At 39.3% G+C, this 19,862-nt stretch overlaps 2 protein-coding genes across 3 annotated transcripts; one reads left to right on the top strand and one right to left on the bottom strand.

Moving 5' to 3' along the window:
* Positions 1-282: 282 nt before the first annotated feature.
* On the top strand, positions 283-7,600 carry LOC116263720 (TORTIFOLIA1-like protein 1). The gene is made up of 6 exons (XM_031643462.2): positions 283-1,288; positions 1,860-2,051; positions 2,264-2,369; positions 2,472-3,151; positions 3,611-4,489; positions 7,144-7,600. The coding sequence occupies exons 1-6, from the start codon at positions 527-529 to the stop codon at positions 7,336-7,338; spliced, it is 2,814 nt and encodes a 937-aa protein (XP_031499322.1). The 5' UTR covers positions 283-526; the 3' UTR covers positions 7,339-7,600.
* Positions 7,601-8,424: 824 nt separating this feature from the next.
* Positions 8,425-12,350, bottom strand: LOC116263721 (probable serine/threonine-protein kinase PBL23). 2 transcript variants are annotated; one of them, XM_031643463.2, is made up of 5 exons: positions 11,298-12,350; positions 10,621-10,802; positions 10,291-10,480; positions 9,553-9,944; positions 8,425-9,220 (listed from the first exon to the last, which is right to left on the bottom strand). In XM_031643463.2, exons 1-5 carry the CDS (start codon positions 11,410-11,412, stop codon positions 8,738-8,740), a joined length of 1,362 nt encoding a protein of 453 aa, XP_031499323.1. In that variant the 5' UTR covers positions 11,413-12,350; the 3' UTR covers positions 8,425-8,737. The 2 variants fall into 2 exon arrangements, with proteins under 2 accessions (XP_031499323.1, XP_031499324.1); XM_031643464.2 differs by having other exon boundaries at positions 10,621-10,798; positions 11,298-11,423.
* Positions 12,351-19,862: the final 7,512 nt, after the last annotated feature.

Raw genomic sequence — 19,862 nt, 5'->3', positions numbered from 1 at the left:
TTGGAGTTTTGTGGTGCCTTTGTTCATTCATGAACAGAGGTGAAGTAACCATTGGTTCGACTAGGATGTAGATATCCAAAGACCAAGCAAAGGAAGGAAGGTACAGATTCAAATGCTGAGATCCATTGTTCATGGAAGTTAAGGAGCAGTAGCAGCAGCTCCTGAAGCCATCCTGAAACCAAAATGCAGACATTATTTTCGTCTCATGGATGAATGGTTGAATGACGTCATGCCTTCAAGAAGACCTCAACTTTTATATAAACAACAGAGAAGATGACCTTTCTGAAAATGACACGTTCAAGTTCTCTCAGATTCTCCATTCTCTGCCCTCTCCCTTAACTCTTTTCTCTGGGGTTCAAATGATTTCAAATCGTCCCTCTTGAAACTCCGGCATTCACCACCACCACCACCACCCTCTCTCTCTCTCTCTCTCTCTCTCTCTCTCTCTTCTTCATTCTATCCTTTCTTCTGCCCCTGCCGAATATATAATCACCATCTTCGTGCGAACTGCATATCCAGCAGGTAGATGGCTGATTCAACGAAGAACCCTGGTGAACCTCCTCCTCCTCCACCTCCCTCAACAGCCGCCGCCGCCGCCGCCACGACAACCACCACCAAGGCCTCATTTAGACACAAAACGACTAGCGCCTCTAACTCTCGCGCATCCCCTCTTTCTTCCCATCTCCAAATGATCGAACTCAAAAACCGGATCCTTACTTCCCTTAACAAGCTCTCCGACCGCGACACTCACCAGATCGCCGTCGACGAGCTCGACAAGATCTCACAGACGCTGGCCCCTGACTCCATTCCCATGTTCCTTAATTGCCTCTATGACGCCGCCGAGTCCCAACAGAAGCCCATCGTCCGCAAGCAATCCATCAAGCTCCTGGCTGGCCTCTCCCTATTCCACCCCGACTCCCTCTCTTCCCACCTGCCGAAGATCATTACCCACATTGTAAAGCGGCTTAAAGACCCCGATTCCAGCGTCCGGGAAGCCTGCCAATCGGCGGTTAGCGTCTTGGCGGAACAGTACCTCAAGGATGGGGAGAAGAATAATGGGGGCTTGGTGGTGGGCTTGATGGTGAAGCCTTTCCTCGAGGCATTGAGCGAGCAGAACAAGACTGTGCAGGCGGGATCTGCAATGTGTTTGGCGAGACTGGTGGAGTCTGCGAGCGATCCGCCCATTCTGGCCTTCCAGAAGCTGTGTCCCAGAGTGTGCAAGTTCCTGGGTAGTCCCAATTTCTTAGCCAAGGCGGCGTTACTGTCTCTTGTCTCAAGCCTTGCCCAGGTATTGGCGGTTCCCGCTATTTTTTACTTCTCTTTTTTCTTTTTAAGATTTTGATTTGCATTTGTTTAATGTTAGTCCGAATATTGGTATCTACAACTTCGACTCAACATTGATTGTAGCACAAGAAAGACAAAGATGCAGAAACCAAATTGTTGGTTTGGTATGTAGGGCAAATATTGATGCCATGCAACGCACGAAGAGATTTCGGTTTTCATTTTAAAGACCGAAATCTAATAATTTTTTCTTATGAATGCGGAGATTTTCTTGGTCAAAGGAAAAGAGAAAAGGAATTACCAGTTGGAGCCTTTGGCTTCTTGAATCGTCTATGTGTACCCCTTGCTAAGACAGAAGGCTCTGCCTAGCAATATTAGTTCTGAATCTGCGTCTCGACTTAAATCTTGTTTCAGTTGTCTCCATTGGAAGATACAATGATATACGAGTTGGATGATGGTCACACTCTGTACAGATCTTGTAATATAGATTTAGGAAATGGAAATGAATGTTTTATATCTTGGGGATCTAAAGGAATGAGAATGAAGAACTGATCACAAGTTGAACAATCTTTTTGTAGGTGGGTGCCATGGCGTCGCATAGCATGCAAGTACTTCTGCAATGTATTCACGAATGCCTTGAGAGTAGTGATTGGTCTACACGCAAAGCAGCTGCTGAAGCGTTGTGCCAAATAGCATCACATTCAGGCCATCTGATTGGCGATGGTGGGGTTTCCACCATTACTGCATTAGAAGCCTGCCGTTTTGATAAGGTACCTTATGGTTCCCTGCGTCTGATTTACTTATCTTCTTATGGAGATGCTTAAATTTTGCTTATGCTAATATCTAAGATAAAAAGAAGGAAAAAAAAGCATGGAAAATCAAGTTTTACCATGCAAATCATTGTGTTGTTTTATGTCAATTACACTACTTGTGATCAATATGGTTTAGCATACGGTGACATTGATCCTACAATAACTGGCAGGTTAAACCTGTTCGGGATAGTATGAATGAGGCTTTACAGCTTTGGAAGAATGTTGCAGGAAAAGAGGGAGATGGGAACTCAGAAGGAACAAAATCAGTCTCACATGGTTAGTGCATGCAATTTTTTTCCTTGTTGTCTTTGAGTTAGTTTTACACTCTTGATTCAGTCCTTTTCCATTTTGAATTTTAAACTTTTAATGTAACTACAGAAAGCAAGAATCCTGAGATGAATGAGCCTTTAGAACAGCTGGAACCGCAAAAATCAAGCCCCAGTGCTAGAAGAAGCGAAGCTGGTATAAAAGATCCTTCAAAGACTTCCAATCCTGTTGCTGATTCTCCTTCTAAAGTCCAAAGCAGTACCATATCTGATAAAACAGTTGGATTGTTAAAGAAGAAGCCGCCTATATTAAATGATAAAGAATTGAACCCAGAATTCTTCCAAAAACTGGAGTCAAGGGGTCCGGGAGATTTGCCTGTTGAGGTGGTGCTACCTCGAAGGCATCTACAGTCTTCTCAGCCACAAACTGAAGGATCACAAGCAATCAGTGATGGTACCATCAGTGGGAGCAATAGTATAACACCACATGGTGATGCACTTGAAATTACTAACACTGATAGAAGGGTAGAGGCGCATGATAGGGGAAATGTGGCTGAGGATGGTGCACGTGATAGGTGGTTGGAGCAAAGGAGCTTCAGAGGAAAGGAAAGGGCAATGGACTACAATGATAAGATTGAAAGCATCCAAAGGGATTTGTCTAGCTCTCGAATTGGTTTCTCTAGAGGAGATGGACTAACAGACAATTCCATGGGTAAGGGGAACTGGTTAGGAATTCAGAGGCAATTGATGCAATTGGAACGACAGCAAGCCAGTATTATGAATATGTTACAGGTACTTTAAGGTTTTATAGTTGGGTCTCAGTAATTACGGAGGTTTCTTACATTTATTTGGATATGTTCACAAAGAAGTTTCTTGATTTTGTAGAGGATTGAATGATCCGTCGAACAGCTTGTAGCATCATGTTATCAGACTTTGGCTTCATGTTTTTCTATCCATAAGGACCATAACCCTATTATGTTGTCTTTAGCATTTTGTTGAGTGGCACTGCAGTTTTGCTAGATTTGAGTCATTCTATTCTGTTCATCTAAAAGCCCTTTATTCATTTGGACTGTGCATCTTTTCTGACTGCTGCTAAAATTTTTGTCCCCTCTTCTTCTTTTTGCTTTAAATGTAGACATTAGATTCATGTCATTATTGTTCTAATGGGGGAGATTATTTTGTGCCATAGAAGAAATATGCATGAAGTTTGTCCCTAATGTTTTGTGGTTTCTTCTGTCATTGAAATTGCAGGAATTTATGGGTGGTTCCCATGATAGTATGGTAACTTTAGAAAATAGGGTTCGAGGCCTTGAGAGGGTTGTTGAAGACATGGCTCGAGACCTAGCACTTGCATCCAATAGGAGAGGGAGCAACTTAATGCTAGGGTTTGAAGGATCCTCCGTTAGACCTTTAAGTAAATACAATGGATATTCTGACTATGCCAGTGGCAAACTGAGTAGGAATGCTGACGGGCGGATTTTTTCAGATAGGTTCCCCTCTGATGGTAATGTACTTGGAGCACGGGGAAGGGATCTATCATGGCGGTCAGATGCAACAGATACATGGGATTCTTATTCCTGTGGTAGCCCAAGAAGTACACATCTTTCTTCTAGAAGAGCTGTAAATGGAGCTACCAATGATGGAAGGTTGTCCAGAAATGACATCGATCAGGTTGGTAGTAGGAGAGGGTGGGATAAGGGGCCCGGTCCTGTCAGGCTTGGTGAGGGGCCTTCAGCCCGGAGTGTATGGCAGGCTTCAAAGGATGAGGCGACCCTAGAGGCTATTCGTGTAGCTGGAGAAGACAATGGAGTCTCTCGAACAAAGTCACGGACAGCAGTCCCTGATGCAACTGGAGAAGCTCTAACAAGTGAGAACTTAGGACAGGAAGGAGGACCATTTTGGACTACATGGACCCGGGCAATAAGTTCACTTCATGCAGGCGATGTAGATTCTGCGTATGCTGATATCTTGACTACAGGTGATGACCTGCTTCTTGTGAAACTGATGGACAGATCTGGTCCAGTAATGGACCAGCTTTCCAACAAAATTGCAGGCAAAGTGTTGGATGCAGTTGTACAGTTTCTTCAAGAACCAAGTCTACTAGACATGGGATTGTCCTGGACCCAGCAGGTAGCTTTTCCTCTTTTCAGTTTTGCATCTATCTGGTTCTATGCAGAAAGTGCTACTTGTAAGGCCTGTATTGCTTTACATTGATGTTTTGCTTACTGGTGCTAAACATTCATCGTTCTGGTTAGCTGTTGTCCTTTTCCATGTCCTTCCTTGGAATGTCTAACCATCCTTTTGTGGTATCGTAATTTTTTGCCATTGCTTTCTATCATGAGTGTTCTAGTTTTACTCTTTCCTTATTTTTGTGGTCATGGGTTTATAAGTTCTATACTTCTATTAACACAATAGTGTTATATTTGTGAATCTGAATGTTGGGTGCATGACTTGCTAGTGCAACTGCATATATCAACTTAATCTCATGACATGACTGAAAGAGGTCCATGTTTCAATATATACTTAGGAGTTGTCTTCGAATGAGCATCATGAAAATCGTCCTTGGGTATTTATGGACCAGGTTTTTCTCAGAAGTTTTTAAAGCATTGGTTTTCTAAGGAAAATCTTGAAAAATTAATAAAATACATGAAGAACAATAGAAATTCTTATGAACTCATGAGTTTTCTACTAAGTGTTCTAGCAAAATGTTGATAATGAATAAAAAATAGGTCTTAAATTTTAAAAGAAATAAAAATTGGGACATATACACTTAAAGTACATACAAATACATTTTTTAAATGGAAAATGTAGATAATTTTTTTTGGCAATATCTAGAAAATATCACAATATTTTCTCAGTAAAATGATTTTTTGTTTTGGTGATAATATCCGATATTTCAAAATACTGCCAATGTTTGTGGCTCTCCTTTGACTTTGTTTTTGAACTTGTTTCATGCTTACCGTTGTTCTGTGACCAATGTGTTTCTACATGCATGAAAACCCTTTGCAGGCAAATGGTTCTTGTTTTTTTTAAAGTTCCCTTTTTCATGATATGGTGATATAACCTACAGTGATGTGGGTTGCATCTGAGTAATTAAACAAAGTGTGTTGCGCAACTTGGACATAATTAAAGACAGTTCAGCTTGTTCACCCACACACGCACATGCATGGATCAATGGGTGGATATGGGTGTTGGCTTAGCAAAGGTCCAGTCAATAGGGAAGCATCTGTGATCAGTCCAGTATGATTATTTTGGTGATCATGATGGCATGATGATGGTGGTGGTTGTGGTGATCCGTCTGTTTTCACTGAACTGGGTTGGGCCTTGTCTTCTGTCCGCAGCTACTGATGTGGAGATAGATAATTTTATATACTATCTTTGTGGAAAAGCTATTTACATACTATCTTCTCAATGGCTGTACACTGTTTATGGGTAATGCCCTCTGGTCATGTTTTATATGAAACTTGAAGATGTTGCATTATTTTCTGACCCCCCTGTACAACACGTTGACACCTTTTCCCTCTATGGCCATGCTTGTTAACAAATTTAAATTTGAGTTGAGTTTTAGATATTTGGGTCAGTCTAACCATGTGACAGCCTGGGTTTGACCAGGTTGCTATCAGATCCTTGACAACCTACCATCTTCCATGCAATTAAAATTTGGTGTTTATATTTTTTAATATATTTTTAACATGATTTCTGATTCGATTTATGGATACGTTTAATGGCTGATGATATTTAACACAAAACAAATAATTTGAGCATCTAAAGGCTATAGCTTGTGTTCTGTCAATTGTCCCCACTCTCAATGACTGAACAACATTCATATTGCGGACCTTCAAAAGTTCAAAGAACCACAATCTGAGTATTGGGTGTAAAACCCCAGGATATGACATCTGAATATCTAGGTATCCATTCTTTTGGAGAAGGTGATGAGTGATTATTTCAAGTTTGTGGTTAAATGAAGAAGTTGAAAACCAGTCTACAGCAATGTTATCCGTATCCTACGATACGCATGCGTATCGTACGATACGTATCGTGTAGGTTTTGAAAACCTCTACGGTACGCTTACGATACACGATACGCTCGTGTATCGTAAGCGTATCGCCCCTATCGTACGATAATTGTATGGGCGGGTGCTGTATGATACGATACGGGCGATACACCCTCGTATCGTACGATACAGGGAAAAACACAAAATTCTTTATTTTTTAAAGTTTAAACATTCCTCCCTCTCTTTCTTCTTGTATTTAAAGACTCCAAGAGACGTGGGAGGGAGAGATTTTGCCCATTTTCATCAAAAATAACCGAGGATTCATCGATTTGGGGAGATATTATTGTTGAATCATGAAAGATGATAACTATATGTTTTTAACTTATGAAATTGTGATGTAATCTAAGTCCTTAAAGTTTTCAAGTTTAAAATTGTGATGGATGCTTATTATGTTATTTTGAATTTCTGATTTCTTATTTTTGAATATGTTGTTGATACACATGAATGTTCCTTATGTATGATGATCGTTTTTATATTTGAATACATTTTTCTTGATTTCTGATTTTTTGTTTATTTTTTCAGATTTTTAATGATTTTTAATGATTTTTTTTATTTTTTATGATTTTTTAAATATTTTTTTAAATTAAAAAATTAACTTTACGATACGCTACGCTATGTTTGCAATACGTTACGATACGGCGTATAGGTCGGCCCAACCGATATGGCATGTAGTTGCCCCTATCATTTCAATGTAGCAGTAATAATTGAATGTTGTTTTATCTTTCTGCAGTTGGTAGATTTGGTGATGGAGAATGGAGCAGAATTTTTAAGTATTTCTTTTGAAAACAAGAAAGCCCTGTTGTTTAGTTTACATGAAGCATCAAGGATGGAACTACCAGATGATTGGGAAGGGGTGCCAGCAGATGAATTGATGATGCAACTAGCAACAATCTGGGAGATCGAGTTGCAACAGTTCAAAAAATAGCATATGGTCACTATAACTTTCTTTCTCTTGTATATTTTCCTTTTTTCCTTTATGGGGTTGAAATGCTTCTCATGCAAGGGGAACTTGCCAGGTTCCTCTTGGAGGTTTGTATTTTATGTAATTTTGCATGAAAAAGTAGGGCATGATATGCTAATTTGATTTCCGTCACGATCAGACAAGGTCCATTTGGATGTCTTAGTGAGCTCTTGCTAAGTTGAATGATATTTTTGCCCTTTCATCTTCGTATGATTTTGAATTTTAAGCAGGTGTGTATCATGATCTGGATTAAAGGATGCATTCTGGATTTTTGGAGAGGTCTGACATTCAATGACATATTCTCCCATCATGGTTACATGATTCCATCTTTTAAGAAGCAATGCATGTCATAAACTGGATCTTAGCTACGTATGATTATATAAAATTAACAAGAATATTTGTTATTCCAGGAACTATGCGTCCTGCATAAGCCTTGTCTGCATTATTGTTCACCGGAATGTGTCGGACTTAACATGTTAAGGACCTAACCAGGTTACATCCTGTCTTGAAAGGGTTGCTGGGTATCTCAGTGTAACTGTGTGATACTCTGCTCGGTGATTTTGGCTTGTTTTCGTTTGGCTCAGTTGTCAACTTTCCCGTATCGGTGCCACCAATAACTTTTCATGTTACTCCTCAGAATGGAGAATGATCCAATCTGTACGCGTGATCGTCAGTTATTGGGTGGTAATGGATGGTAAACAGAAACGACGTCCTGAAATAACTCAAGCTGCATAACATGCATGGGAAATTATTGAATAGCTGACAATGATCCGATCAAGCAGTGAAAGACTTGAGTAGATTGTCCACGGCCAGATCATACAAATGCCCTTTAGGCCACATTGTTTTAAGTTGGTTTTACCAGTCAAACCATATAAAATATGATTTGTCGATTTGACAACAATTGACCTTTAATATGTATTGTCTGGTAGGGTAACTGCTCAGAATTGCGTGTAACATCCTTTAGGTACATTGTTGCTTAAGGACAAAAATGACATGCTGAAACCAAAGTCAACAGCATAACGAGACGAGGTTCAGAAGACATGTTGAGTATGAAGATGAAAAAAAAGCATTTTGTTTCGACTAACTGAGCGCTTCCAGACTTTATATAATTAGGTCACTACTGTGACGATGAATTACGAACGACAGTGAAACTGATAGATGAATGTGGTCTCATTTGACATTCAAACTTCAACCATGGAGGGGTCCTGAACAAGCACAAGTAGGCTTTATACACAATGAAACATGGTGCATAGCTAGCACCCTAAATTTCCATGATCATTCTCCTCCCCCCTGCCATTCTTCCTGGCACTCCGTGTGTTCTCATGTTTTCCCTCAGACCTAACATGAATTCTTCCAACTTCTCTTATGTAGGCAACGCCTTTAGGTCAGCATTTTCATTGGAAATATCATGTTCGTTTTGAGCAGTTGAAGAAATTTCTGCTGGATCTCCATCTTCATTGCAATTGATATTGATCTTCTCATCTTCCAGTGGTGATGACACCTCACGTGGAACAACATCTGGACAATTTTCACCATCTCTTTCTGTTGATGAAGGCAATGGTTCCTGAGAATTTTCATCTCCTTCTGCAGTGGTTTCGCTTGCTTGATTGATTGGCATTGTCGTCTCATGGGTACTCAAGCTTTTCTCAGGATCAATATTCTGTGTTGCTAAATGTTCAAGTGCTGTAACAACATCGCCCATCAGAGGCCGTGTACTGGCTTCTTCTTGGAGGCACATAGCGGCGACAGCAAGAGCTTGGTAAAGACCCTTGATGGGATATTTTCCCTCAAGCAAGGGGTCAGCCATCTGAGTAAACTTCCTTCGGTCCTTGAATAGTGGTTGTGCCTACAGAAACATGTACCATGTCTTCAGGTCATGAACAATACGATCAAAACAATGAACACCTATCCTGCAGGAATCGCAAGTCTGAGTTCCATCTACTCTTAGGTGCACCCCATTGACCGAAGAGATTTCTAGAACAAGTGTAGAAGCTCCCGGGATGTTGATTTAGAAAATGAATCGGCATCACTGTTTGAAAGCAGTCAAAATTCAAATCCCATGTCTTGGTTGCGTTTTCCTCATGTTAGAAATGGAAGATGCATGATTCATATGACAACAAAAAAATCGCTGCAGTTTCTGAACATAAGAAAAGATAAAACTAGTGCTACAAAACTTACCCAAGAAACAAGGTTCTGCTCGCTTGTTGGTCTAGCATTGTCAACAGCTCTCCTTCCTGTAATAATTTCAAGGAGGACGACACCAAAACTGTAAACATCGGATCTTGTAGTCAGTTGGCCTGTCATTGCATATTCAGGTGCACAGTAGCCATACGTGCCCATCACCCTTGTTGAGACATGGCTCTTGTCGCCCACCGGACCGTGTCGAGCAAGTCCAAAATCAGACAGCTTTGGATGGAATTCCTCATCAAGTAAAATGTTTGATGCTTTAAAATCACGGTAGATGACAGGTGGGTTAGCTTCATCATGCAAGTACTCTAAACCTCTGGCTGCACCTGCAGCTATTTTCATCCTGATATGCCACTCCAATGGATTCTTTCCTGGTGCCAAGTCTGCAGGAGCATTGTATGTCTTCGTTAGCTTAAAGATTCTAACAATGTCTCTCAAAGAAAAAGACACAAGCATTGAAGTTATTGATTGGATCGCTTATTTCAATCTTCTAAATTAGTCAGCATATTTCTAAGTGCAAGCAAAAACTTTTAAAAAGCATCCTGCAGGATCCATTGATGTAAAATGTCAGTTCAACATGCTGGGCGCGCAAATTGAAGTTGGTTGAAGATCAGCAAATTCTGTTGGTCTCCAGCATCATTTTCTGCGCTATAAAAGCTTTTTCTTTAGGAAATTCCGGCAGCTATTGCCATGGAAGAAGAACCAGAATTTGATAAATGGGAAGCTTACCAAGAAGGTGATCTTCCAAACATCCCAGTGGCATGTATTCATATACCAAAACCCTTTGGTCACCTTCTGCGCAATATCCGATGAGATTTACAAGATTAGGATGATGGAGGAGGCTCAACATCAGGACTTCGACAAGGAACTCCCTGTTTCCTTGCAGGCCATTTCGGTCAAGCTGCTTTACAGCCACAGCCTGAGCATAAAAAATTTAATCAGCAACCCATATTCGCACCCGATGTGATCGGCCAAATTTTCCAAGTGACATGAATTTTGTGAAATTATTTTAGTGAAAGAAAGTGAGCAGCAAGGGTTAGATGGAAAGAAGCAAAATACTTGTCCTGTGCTTTTAAGCTGGCCTTTATAAACTCTTCCAAAACCTCCTTCACCCACTAAACAATCAGCTTTGAAATTGTCTGTAGCTTCTGCTAACTCATTGAATTTGAAAATTCTCGTAGTGATGTTACCATTGCCAAGTTTTTGGATTTCCTCGGATATCAACTTATGCCTGAAACTGTCTGCATCATCATGCTTTTAGTAAATACACGCCACCACTTGCTAAAATTCCATCATCAAGATGATACGACACTGAGCGAACAACAAAAGGAAAATGATTCCATGAAACGGCAAAATTTGAAATTCATTTGAGATGATAATCCGTTAATCGTCACATGCAGCTGATGCATAGTTATGCACTGAACAAAAATTTTCCACAAGGCAATTACTTATAGAATGTCATCAAGGAATGATGATAAAACGGTGTCAAATGCAAACAAGAAATTGTTTGAACTCATGAAAAACATTAAAAAATTGTTTAGTGATATCAATCAATTTGTCCTCAAAACCTGCTGATTCGTAGTTGGTGTCAAATAAAAGAATGCATCTACACTTGAAATGTTGGAAAACAATTGTTGGCCCTGAATTCAGAAAAGCTTGAACACGTATGAATTCGCATAAGCAGAATCAAGGCCCATCAAGAGAATTATGGCAATGATTGGTATCGACTAACTTACCAGCTTTAAAAGAGATGTTTTCAAAAAGCGTTGCTAGAGGAACAGCCTCTCCCTTCGCCTGGCTCCTTGACAAACGCTTGTTTTCGCCAGATCTAAAACAAGCGAAGCAATTCATACTCCCTTGCTGTTGTTCTCAATCCTCTGCACCCCTGACCTCGAATTTCGTTTATCAACAATTATTTGACTGCCCACTTCCAATATCACAGTAGAACGAAATGTTCATCAAGATTGTACAGAGGAAAGATCGATCGACCTCTAGTATTGTGAATGCATTCAGTTCTGAGTCAGAGAGAGAACGAGGGAGACAGAGACAGAGAAAGAGAGAGAGGAATTTGAACAGAATGTTCGTTTGAGAGCAAAAACAATCACGAACAACGGACGATGGTTAAAACGATGAACAACTAAGAAATGCTGAACAGGACGCGGACGAGGGCGGCGACGAGGACGAGGAGAAGATGGAGGAAGGGTGAAGTTTCTGGATTTTGAGGGGCAGAGCAACTGACGGCGTTTGTTTTGCGTGGAAATCAGTAAGACGAAAACGTGGAATGACGCTGCCTCCCTCCCTCTCTCTCTCGCCCCACCAAGAAAGAAACAAGGGGGGCCGTGGCGTGAAAATGTTTGTGCTTTTATCATGCCTTATTATGGAACTCGCCTCAGTTTGATTCACAATTCCTGACTAAGTTGGGAACCCATGATGTGGAGCGCCCAAGATTGTAGCCATGATTTTCGTTGGAATTCCTTTTGTTGCATTCTGTAAGAGCTAAGAACAGTTAGGAAGTGCCCATCAGATGTCTTTCGTTAAGACTTTGGATGCCTCCTCGCACGTCACTTGCCTTGAAGACTTGGGCATCTGAACGCCTCCAGTAATATTAATCAGATCCCGTCAATCTTATATATCGGACGCTCCAAAGAATTCGATTATTAAAATTTTCAACAGGATGTTGGCATCAAAGTAGACAACACGATCTCAGCCAAAAATCTCATTGATGTTTTGAGTGGAATTCCAGTCCACCCAATGACTTTGAGTAAATTCTTGCATTTTTGTTCCATTCAACGGCGTTTTCATTTCCGTTTTTTCAATTGAGGGACCATAATCTCTCTCTAAAAATAAATCACGAACTGCCCATTCTGCAACTGCTTCGAAATTACTCAAACGAAGGCCCCTGCTTTACTTTTTTTTTTCTCTCTCGTGCTCCAAATTCAGGCCCTCTTGTTTCCTAGAATGATGATAGTAAGTTGGGGTGAATATCAATGTCAAAAACAAAGAAAATTAGAGTTGCCATCGTCAATATTGTGAACATCGGTCTTAGTTTCATACCAAAAACCTTTTAGTGCCTCCTGCATTGGCTTTAAAATGACACGGGCCGATTCATGGCAAGCTGTCGATTGAATTGTGGCACTGGTTTCCTTCATCTTTTCCTCGTAAGGAACCGCCATTTTCGGTGCACTATCCATTGAGTAGCAGAGGGCGTCTTCTTCCTGCAGCATCGCGGTCTGATGACCACAAGGCAACGTGCACTGCACGTTTTGTTTGCAGAACGTCAGCTCAAGTACCACGGCCCATTGATGCTTTCTTCTTCTTCTATTTTATGCCTTCTTCCCATCCATTCAAGCAGAACCTTCCTTTGTGGGGAGCACGTCTGCCTCACTAAGTACTTCGATGGTGCATCTCTGCTTTTGTGAATCTGCAGATAACTCATGTACCTTGAACATCTTGAATGCTAGGCGGCATTTGCGCTTGTAAAAGAAAATTTCATGACCCAACAGGCCAAAAAGTACGCATCATAACAGCGTATAATTTTTAGTTTCAAAATAAGACTTGGTCCATATTTATTAACTTAGGACTAATATTTATTGCGAAGTCCAAAGTTGAATTGAATTGGTCAGGCTACCAATTCAGCTGTTCAACCACATTGCTCGTGAATTGGCGAAAAATATTATTTTATTTTCTTCTTTAGAAGCAAATAAACGAAAGAAAATATATAAGAAATAATCAACACAGACCTTAAATTATAAAAAATAAAATAATAGCAGTCTTGACTAGTCTTCTTAGAATATCACCCTTTGCACAACTCCAATTAGCTAAATGATAAGACATTTTTGAGATTCCCTGGGAAGCATGAAGTGAGATGGCAAAATCTTGTTTACCTGTTGCCTTCAACTTGCTTTTCATTTGCTTTTACTGGCGACTCATTTATGTGATCTTCTTTTGAACAAGCATGGAGATTTACTCATTTGAAATCGTTGATGAGGAATCAGCAAGATAAGAACACCTGCACAAAGAGGAAAAGAAACATAATTATCTGTCCAAAGGGCAAAGATGATAAAAATGCAGATTGAAGTTAATGACGAGAGATTGGCTGCTTCTGTAGACCCTCTGATCTGGAGATGAGCAACTAGCAGACATGGACCGATAAAGAATGCCAATGCGCCACATCAGTCAAGCGAGATCTTCAGGAAATCCAAATTTCCTGATCTAATTGCTTTAGATGCAGCTCTCAAGAATTAAGGCGCCTCCCAATGCAAGAAGCAGCTTCATAATGATAAAGGACTCCTCTGTTCGAATTTTCTTCCATGTGAAAGTGGTAACTCCACATCATTTTGTTTCAGGATTTATATTGAAGGATTTGTTAAATGGCCAATGCGAGTGAAAGTGTTTCCCATCTCCTGCTAAGTACTGCTTTTTTAGTCCTTTTTAAGATGGGGCAACAGAAAGCAAACATCTAAACTCTTCACCTCAACACCCTTCAAAACTGCTCAGTTATCGCTTTCTCTGAATCTATGGTGATAACAAACCAGACCTATTGTTCATGAACTAAGTTTTTCTAAGCTCCAGATCCTTCATTTAACCACCAAAGGAAAGAGGAAAACGGTATTGGAGGCAACCAAGCTTTTATCCCCTGGAGCTAGAGTTGGCTGTAGCCATGAGAAGGCCAGATATTTCAACTTTTCATAATGGGAAGGCATCAGACGGCTAAATACATGCTCTTGGTGCCTTTGAAATCCCATAGCCGACTGTGCAATGGCCATAGCTACTAGCATAGTGGAGAATGCATTATGTCAAGTGACAGTAGGAAAGTGGATGTCTTGAAAAGACTACTAGTCTATTAGCATAGGCAAGAGAGATTCAGGGCAGTGGTATGAAGAGAGATGAAAATGAATGAACTTTAGAAAAGAGAAGTCGTTTTCGTGACATTAAGATTCTGATTTATTTATGTCTAATTGAACACTGTAAACAATGCCTGGTTTAGCAAAAGCATGTGCATGTCAAGAACTCTCTGAATCAATGGCAGAGACATCTGAACTCAAGAAAGAGAACAAAAGGATGACAAACATCTTTCTATTGGCAAGCTGGGATTAGGCTGATCATTAATTACCAGATCATTTGAAGAGAGATGCCTCACGTATTGAATTCTTAACCTGATTAGATTTGAAGGCTTGAGTTGAAAGCCCTGGCCTGGGTGCGTGGGACTGTTGCTAGACTGGTGATGAACTTATTCTGTGACATTTGAGCTGCCACTTTGGTGGCTCTTTACGGATTCAGAAGAATTCATGATGTTTATAATGGATGAGTCCTTAGTCTTCCCAAGACTCTGAACTTAGTCGATCTGTGCCAAGACTCAGGACCAATGTCACCTTTCGGGTGAACAGGAGGGAACCTACCGTTCAAGTAAGAAGCTGAAGCTCCCCATCTTTTTCTTGTCCTTGCAGGGGTCGATACATTCTTCAACTTGCGTATTGTTCATTGCCACTATTTGTAGTCTAAAAGAGTAACACCTACAGGAATCGACAACACATTACTCAAGCCGACCCTATGTAGATACCGGAGCACAAATAAATCTTTGTAAGAAAAATTGCTTACCAGATAATTTATGGGAAACATTAGAAAACCCACTAGAAGTAAGAGGATTTAACGGAGCAAAAACAATTATAACACACAAAGCTGACCAAGTAAATGTACAGATTTGGAAGAAAACTATAAAAATCAACCGCATATATGCATTCGAATTACAAGGAAAAGACATCATATTAGGACGATCATTTTTAAATAGATATTTACCTATCAATATAACAGAAAAATATTTGATATTAACAACTCCCTGTGAAGAAAAAATAAATGCTTTGATAGTCAAGAACAATGAAAGAAAACAAACCGACTGGATAAAAGGAGATAGTAAAATTACTCAAAAACTAACAAGAATGAAAGTCAATACTATCACAATAAATATATATGAAATAAATGAAGCAGAATACATAGAACAAAAGACAATCCACTGGAATATTGGGAAAAACATAAAACAAAGATAAAAATAGAACTTATTAACGAAGATTAATTGTTTACCCAAATACAGACCCAAGTCTAGAAAAAATGGTACATAGTTATGGATTACTCCATACTGTATACACAACAAATGCAAAAGAACTGGAAGAGATACCTGAGCTATGTAAAGCAGCAAAAAGATATCTAGAGATAACCAAAGCTCCAATAATTTTCATACGGATTTATTCAGCCCAAGCAGAAGTTACAAACAACCAGATTATACCAGCAGTATCAGCGATCAAGTTAGGACTCACAAAAGAAAATATCGATCGAGAGGTACAACAACAGGAAGAACTACTGATGCCAGAGTTAGCAGAATTCTTTGCCAAGAAAAGACCAAGAGACTTACAGGTTATCTTTGAAGAATTACTACGCCAGTACCAAGAACCAAATGTTTGGTTATATGAAGCAAGAAATGGACAAATTATATACTCAATTTCAATGAAGACAAAAGACGGTAGCAAAGAAGAGATACTACGATGGTTAGAGACATTAGTAATGCCAGAAAGACCATCACAAACCAGAGCTATCAAAGGACCACTTATGGGAAAGAAAAATTTGAAAGAATATTGCCAGATAATTCAAAAATACCAAGAACACAAGTGTTCAGAATGTTCGAAAGAAAAAGAAATATGCGAGGTAAGTTTATGAGTAAAACTATTCAAAGTCCATCTTTCACTCACTACCAGTAAAACTGGAAAAGCTGTGATGTGACTACCGAATAGATTCTCAACTACTGAGCAAATAATGGCGAATAAAGATCGAATGACAGTAGCAGACAGAGAATAAAGGAAGATAGTGGCGAATAAAGATCAAATGACAGTGGCAGACAAAGAATAAAGGAAGATAGTGGCGAATAAAGATCGAATGACAGTGGCAGACAGAGAATAAAGGAAGATAGTGGCGAATAAAGATCGAATAAAGATAGTGGCGAATAAAGGCCGAAAAAAGATAGTGGCGAATAAAGGTAGAATAAAGGACAGATAGTGGCGACAAGAATAAAGGAAAGGATCATGGCCGACACAAAGTACAATCATAATCGGAGCCGTAGATCAAGAATATCGTGCGTCTGATACTGCTACAGATGGAGATAGAAGATTTAAAAACTCAGTTAGGATTACTACAAATCCAAGTCAAAGAGTTATTAACCTGGAAAACCCAGATAGAAAGAATGTTATCCAAAGAACAAAAGATTATACCAGAAAAATTACCAGAAACTGAAACTATCCCAATACAAACAGAAACAAGTACAGCCGTCCAAACCCAAATATCTATAGTTAGCAAACCAAGATTCAAAAACATCAATCTAAACTCAAAATTCCAAAAAAGCTTACCCATGGCTAAACCCAGTCCATTTACACCACCGCAAACTCAAACCTACCTAGAAACAATTCAGAAAGAAAAAACAGAAAGCCAAGCCATTATAGTTAGTAACTACTTACGCAACCAAAAAAAAGTATGTGATTTCCTAAACAAAAACCCCAGAGAGAAAAATGCTATACCAGGAAAAAGATACTCAACCATACCTTATCCAGGCATAAACAAATTAATTGTTTACCCAAATACAGACCCAAGTCTAGTAAAAATGGTACATAGTTATGGATTACTCCATACTGTATACACAACAAATGCAAAAGAACTGGAAGAGATACCTGAGCTATATAAAGCAGCAAAAAGATATCTAGAGATAACCAAAGCTCCAATAATTTTCATACGGATTTATTCAGCCCAAGCAGAAGTTACAAACAACCAAATTATACCAGCAGTATCAGCGATCAAGTTAGGACTCACAAAAGAAATTATCGATCGAGAGGTACAACAACAGGAATAACTACTGATGCCAGAGTTAGCAGAATTCTTTGCCAAGAAAAGACCAAGAGACTTACAGGTTATCTTTGAAGAATTACTACGCCAGTACCAAGAACCAAATGTTTGGTTATATGAAGCAAGAAATGGACAAATTATATACTCAATTTCAATGAAGACAAAAGACGGTAGCAAAGAAGAGATACTACGATGGTTAGAGACATTAGTAATGCCAAAAAGACCATCACAAACCAGAGCTATCAAAGGACCACTTATGGGAAAGAAAAATTTGAAAGAATATTGCCAGATAATTCAAAAATACCAAGAACACAAGTGTTCAGAATGTTCGAAAGAAAAAGAAATATGCGAGGTAAGTTTATGAGTAAAACTATTCAAAGTCCATCTTTCACTCACTACCAGTAAAACTGGAAAAGCTGTGATGTGACTACCGAATAGATTCTCAACTACTGAGCAAATAATGGCGAATAAAGATCGAATGACAGTAGCAGACAGAGAATAAAGGAAGATAGTGGCGAATAAAGATCGAATGACAGTGGCAGACAAAGAATAAAGGAAGATAGTGGCGAATAAAGATCGAATGACAGTGGCAGACAGAGAATAAAGGAAGATAGTGGCGAATAAAGATCGAATAAAGATAGTGGCGAATAAAGGCCGAAAAAAGATAGTGGCGAATAAAGGTAGAATAAAGGACAGATAGTGGCGACAAGAATAAAGGAAAGGATCATGGCCGACACAAAGTACAATCATAATCGGAGCCGTAGATCAAGAATATTGTGCGTCTGATACTGCTACAGATGGAGATAGAAGATTTAAAAACTCAGTTAGGATTACTACAAATCCAAGTCAAAGAGTTATTAACCTGGAAAACCCAGATAGAAAGAATGTTATCCAAAGAACAAAAGATTATACCAGAAAAATTACCAGAAACTGAAACTATCCCAATACAAACAGAAACAAGTACAGCCGTCCAAACCCAAATATCTATAGTTAGCAAACCAAGATTCAAAAACATCAATCTAAACTCAAAATTCCAAAAAAGCTTACCCATGGCTAAACCCAGTCCATTTACACCACCGCAAACTCAAACCTACCTAGAAACAATTCAGAAAGAAAAAACAGAAAGCCAAGCCATTATAGTTAGTAACTACTTACGCAACCAAAAAAAAGTATGCGATTTCCTAAACAAAAACCCCAGAGAGAAAAATGCTATACCAGGAAAAGGATACTCAACCATACCTTATCCAGGCATAAACAAATTAATTGTTTACCCAAATACAGACCCAAGTCTAGTAAAAATGGTACATAGTTATGGATTACTCCATACTGTATACACAACAAATGCAAAAGAACTGGAAGAGATACCTGAGCTATATAAAGCAGCAAAAAGATATCTAGAGATAACCAAAGCTCCAATAATTTTCATACGGATTTATTCAGCCCAAGCAGAAGTTACAAACAACCAAATTATACCAGCAGTATCAGCGATCAAGTTAGGACTCACAAAAGAAATTATCGATCGAGAGGTATGCCAGAGTTAGCAGAATTCTTTGCCAAGAAAAGACCAAGAGACTTACAGGTTATCTTTGAAGAATTACTACGCCAGTACCAAGAACCAAATGTTTGGTTATATGAAGCAAGAAATGGACAAATTATATACTCAATTTCAATGAAGACAAAAGACGGTAGCAAAGAAGAGATACTACGATGGTTAGAGACATTAGTAATGCCAGAAAGACCATCACAAACCAGAGCTATCAAAGGACCACTTATGGGAAAGAAAAATTTGAAAGAATATTGCCAGATAATGCAAAAACACCAAGAACACAAGTGTTCAGAATGTTCGAAAGAAAAAGAAATATGCGAGGTAAGTTTATGAGTAAAACTATTCAAAGTCCATCTTTCACTCACTACCAGTAAAACTGGAAAAGCTGTGATGTGACTACCGAATAGATTCTCAACTACTGAGCAAATAATGGCGAATAAAGATCGAATGACAGTGGCAGACAGAGAATAAAGGAAGATAGTGGCGAATAAAGATCGAATGACAGTGGCAGACAGAGAATAAAGGAAGATAGTGGTGAATAAAGATCGAATAAAGATAGTGGCGAATAAAGGCCGAAAAAAGATAGTGGCGAATAAAGGTAGAATAAAGGACAGATAGTGGCGACAAGAATAAAGGAAAAGATCATGGCCGACACAAAGTACAATCATAATCGGAGCAGCAGATCAAGAATATCGCGCGTGCAATAACAACTGCAGATCTCTGCCTCGGAATCCTCCTCAAAGTCTATAAATACCCAACGAAGGCAGTAGCATAAGCATCGGCTCTTCTTCAGCCTGCTCCCATCTCTCTCCTATCTTCTTCTCTTTTCCTTATCCTGGTATAGCATTTTTCTCTCTGGGGTTTTTGTTTAGGA

Source organism: Nymphaea colorata, chromosome 11, assembly GCF_008831285.2.
Source record: "Nymphaea colorata isolate Beijing-Zhang1983 chromosome 11, ASM883128v2, whole genome shotgun sequence".
NCBI lineage: Eukaryota > Viridiplantae > Streptophyta > Magnoliopsida > Nymphaeales > Nymphaeaceae > Nymphaea > Nymphaea colorata.
This window is presented reverse-complemented; position numbering and strand designations above follow the sequence as displayed.

Excerpts from the sequence above, each read along its gene's own strand:
- LOC116263720 (XM_031643462.2), top strand. The coding sequence starts at position 527 with ATGGCTGATTCAACGAAGAACCCTGGTGAACCTCCTCCTCCTCCACCT. Across the intron at positions 2,370-2,471 it reads AACAAAATCAGTCTCACATG|AAAGCAAGAATCCTGAGATG; the intron begins GTTAGTGCATGC and ends ATGTAACTACAG. Across the intron at positions 4,490-7,143 it reads GATTGTCCTGGACCCAGCAG|TTGGTAGATTTGGTGATGGA; the intron begins GTAGCTTTTCCT and ends ATCTTTCTGCAG.
- LOC116263721 (XM_031643463.2), bottom strand. The coding sequence starts at position 11,412 with ATGAATTGCTTCGCTTGTTTTAGATCTGGCGAAAACAAGCGTTTGTCA. Across the intron at positions 10,803-11,297 it reads AAACATCTCTTTTAAAGCTG|ACAGTTTCAGGCATAAGTTG; the intron begins GTAAGTTAGTCG and ends ATGATGATGCAG. Across the intron at positions 9,945-10,290 it reads TTTGGAAGATCACCTTCTTG|ACTTGGCACCAGGAAAGAAT; the intron begins GTAAGCTTCCCA and ends ATGCTCCTGCAG.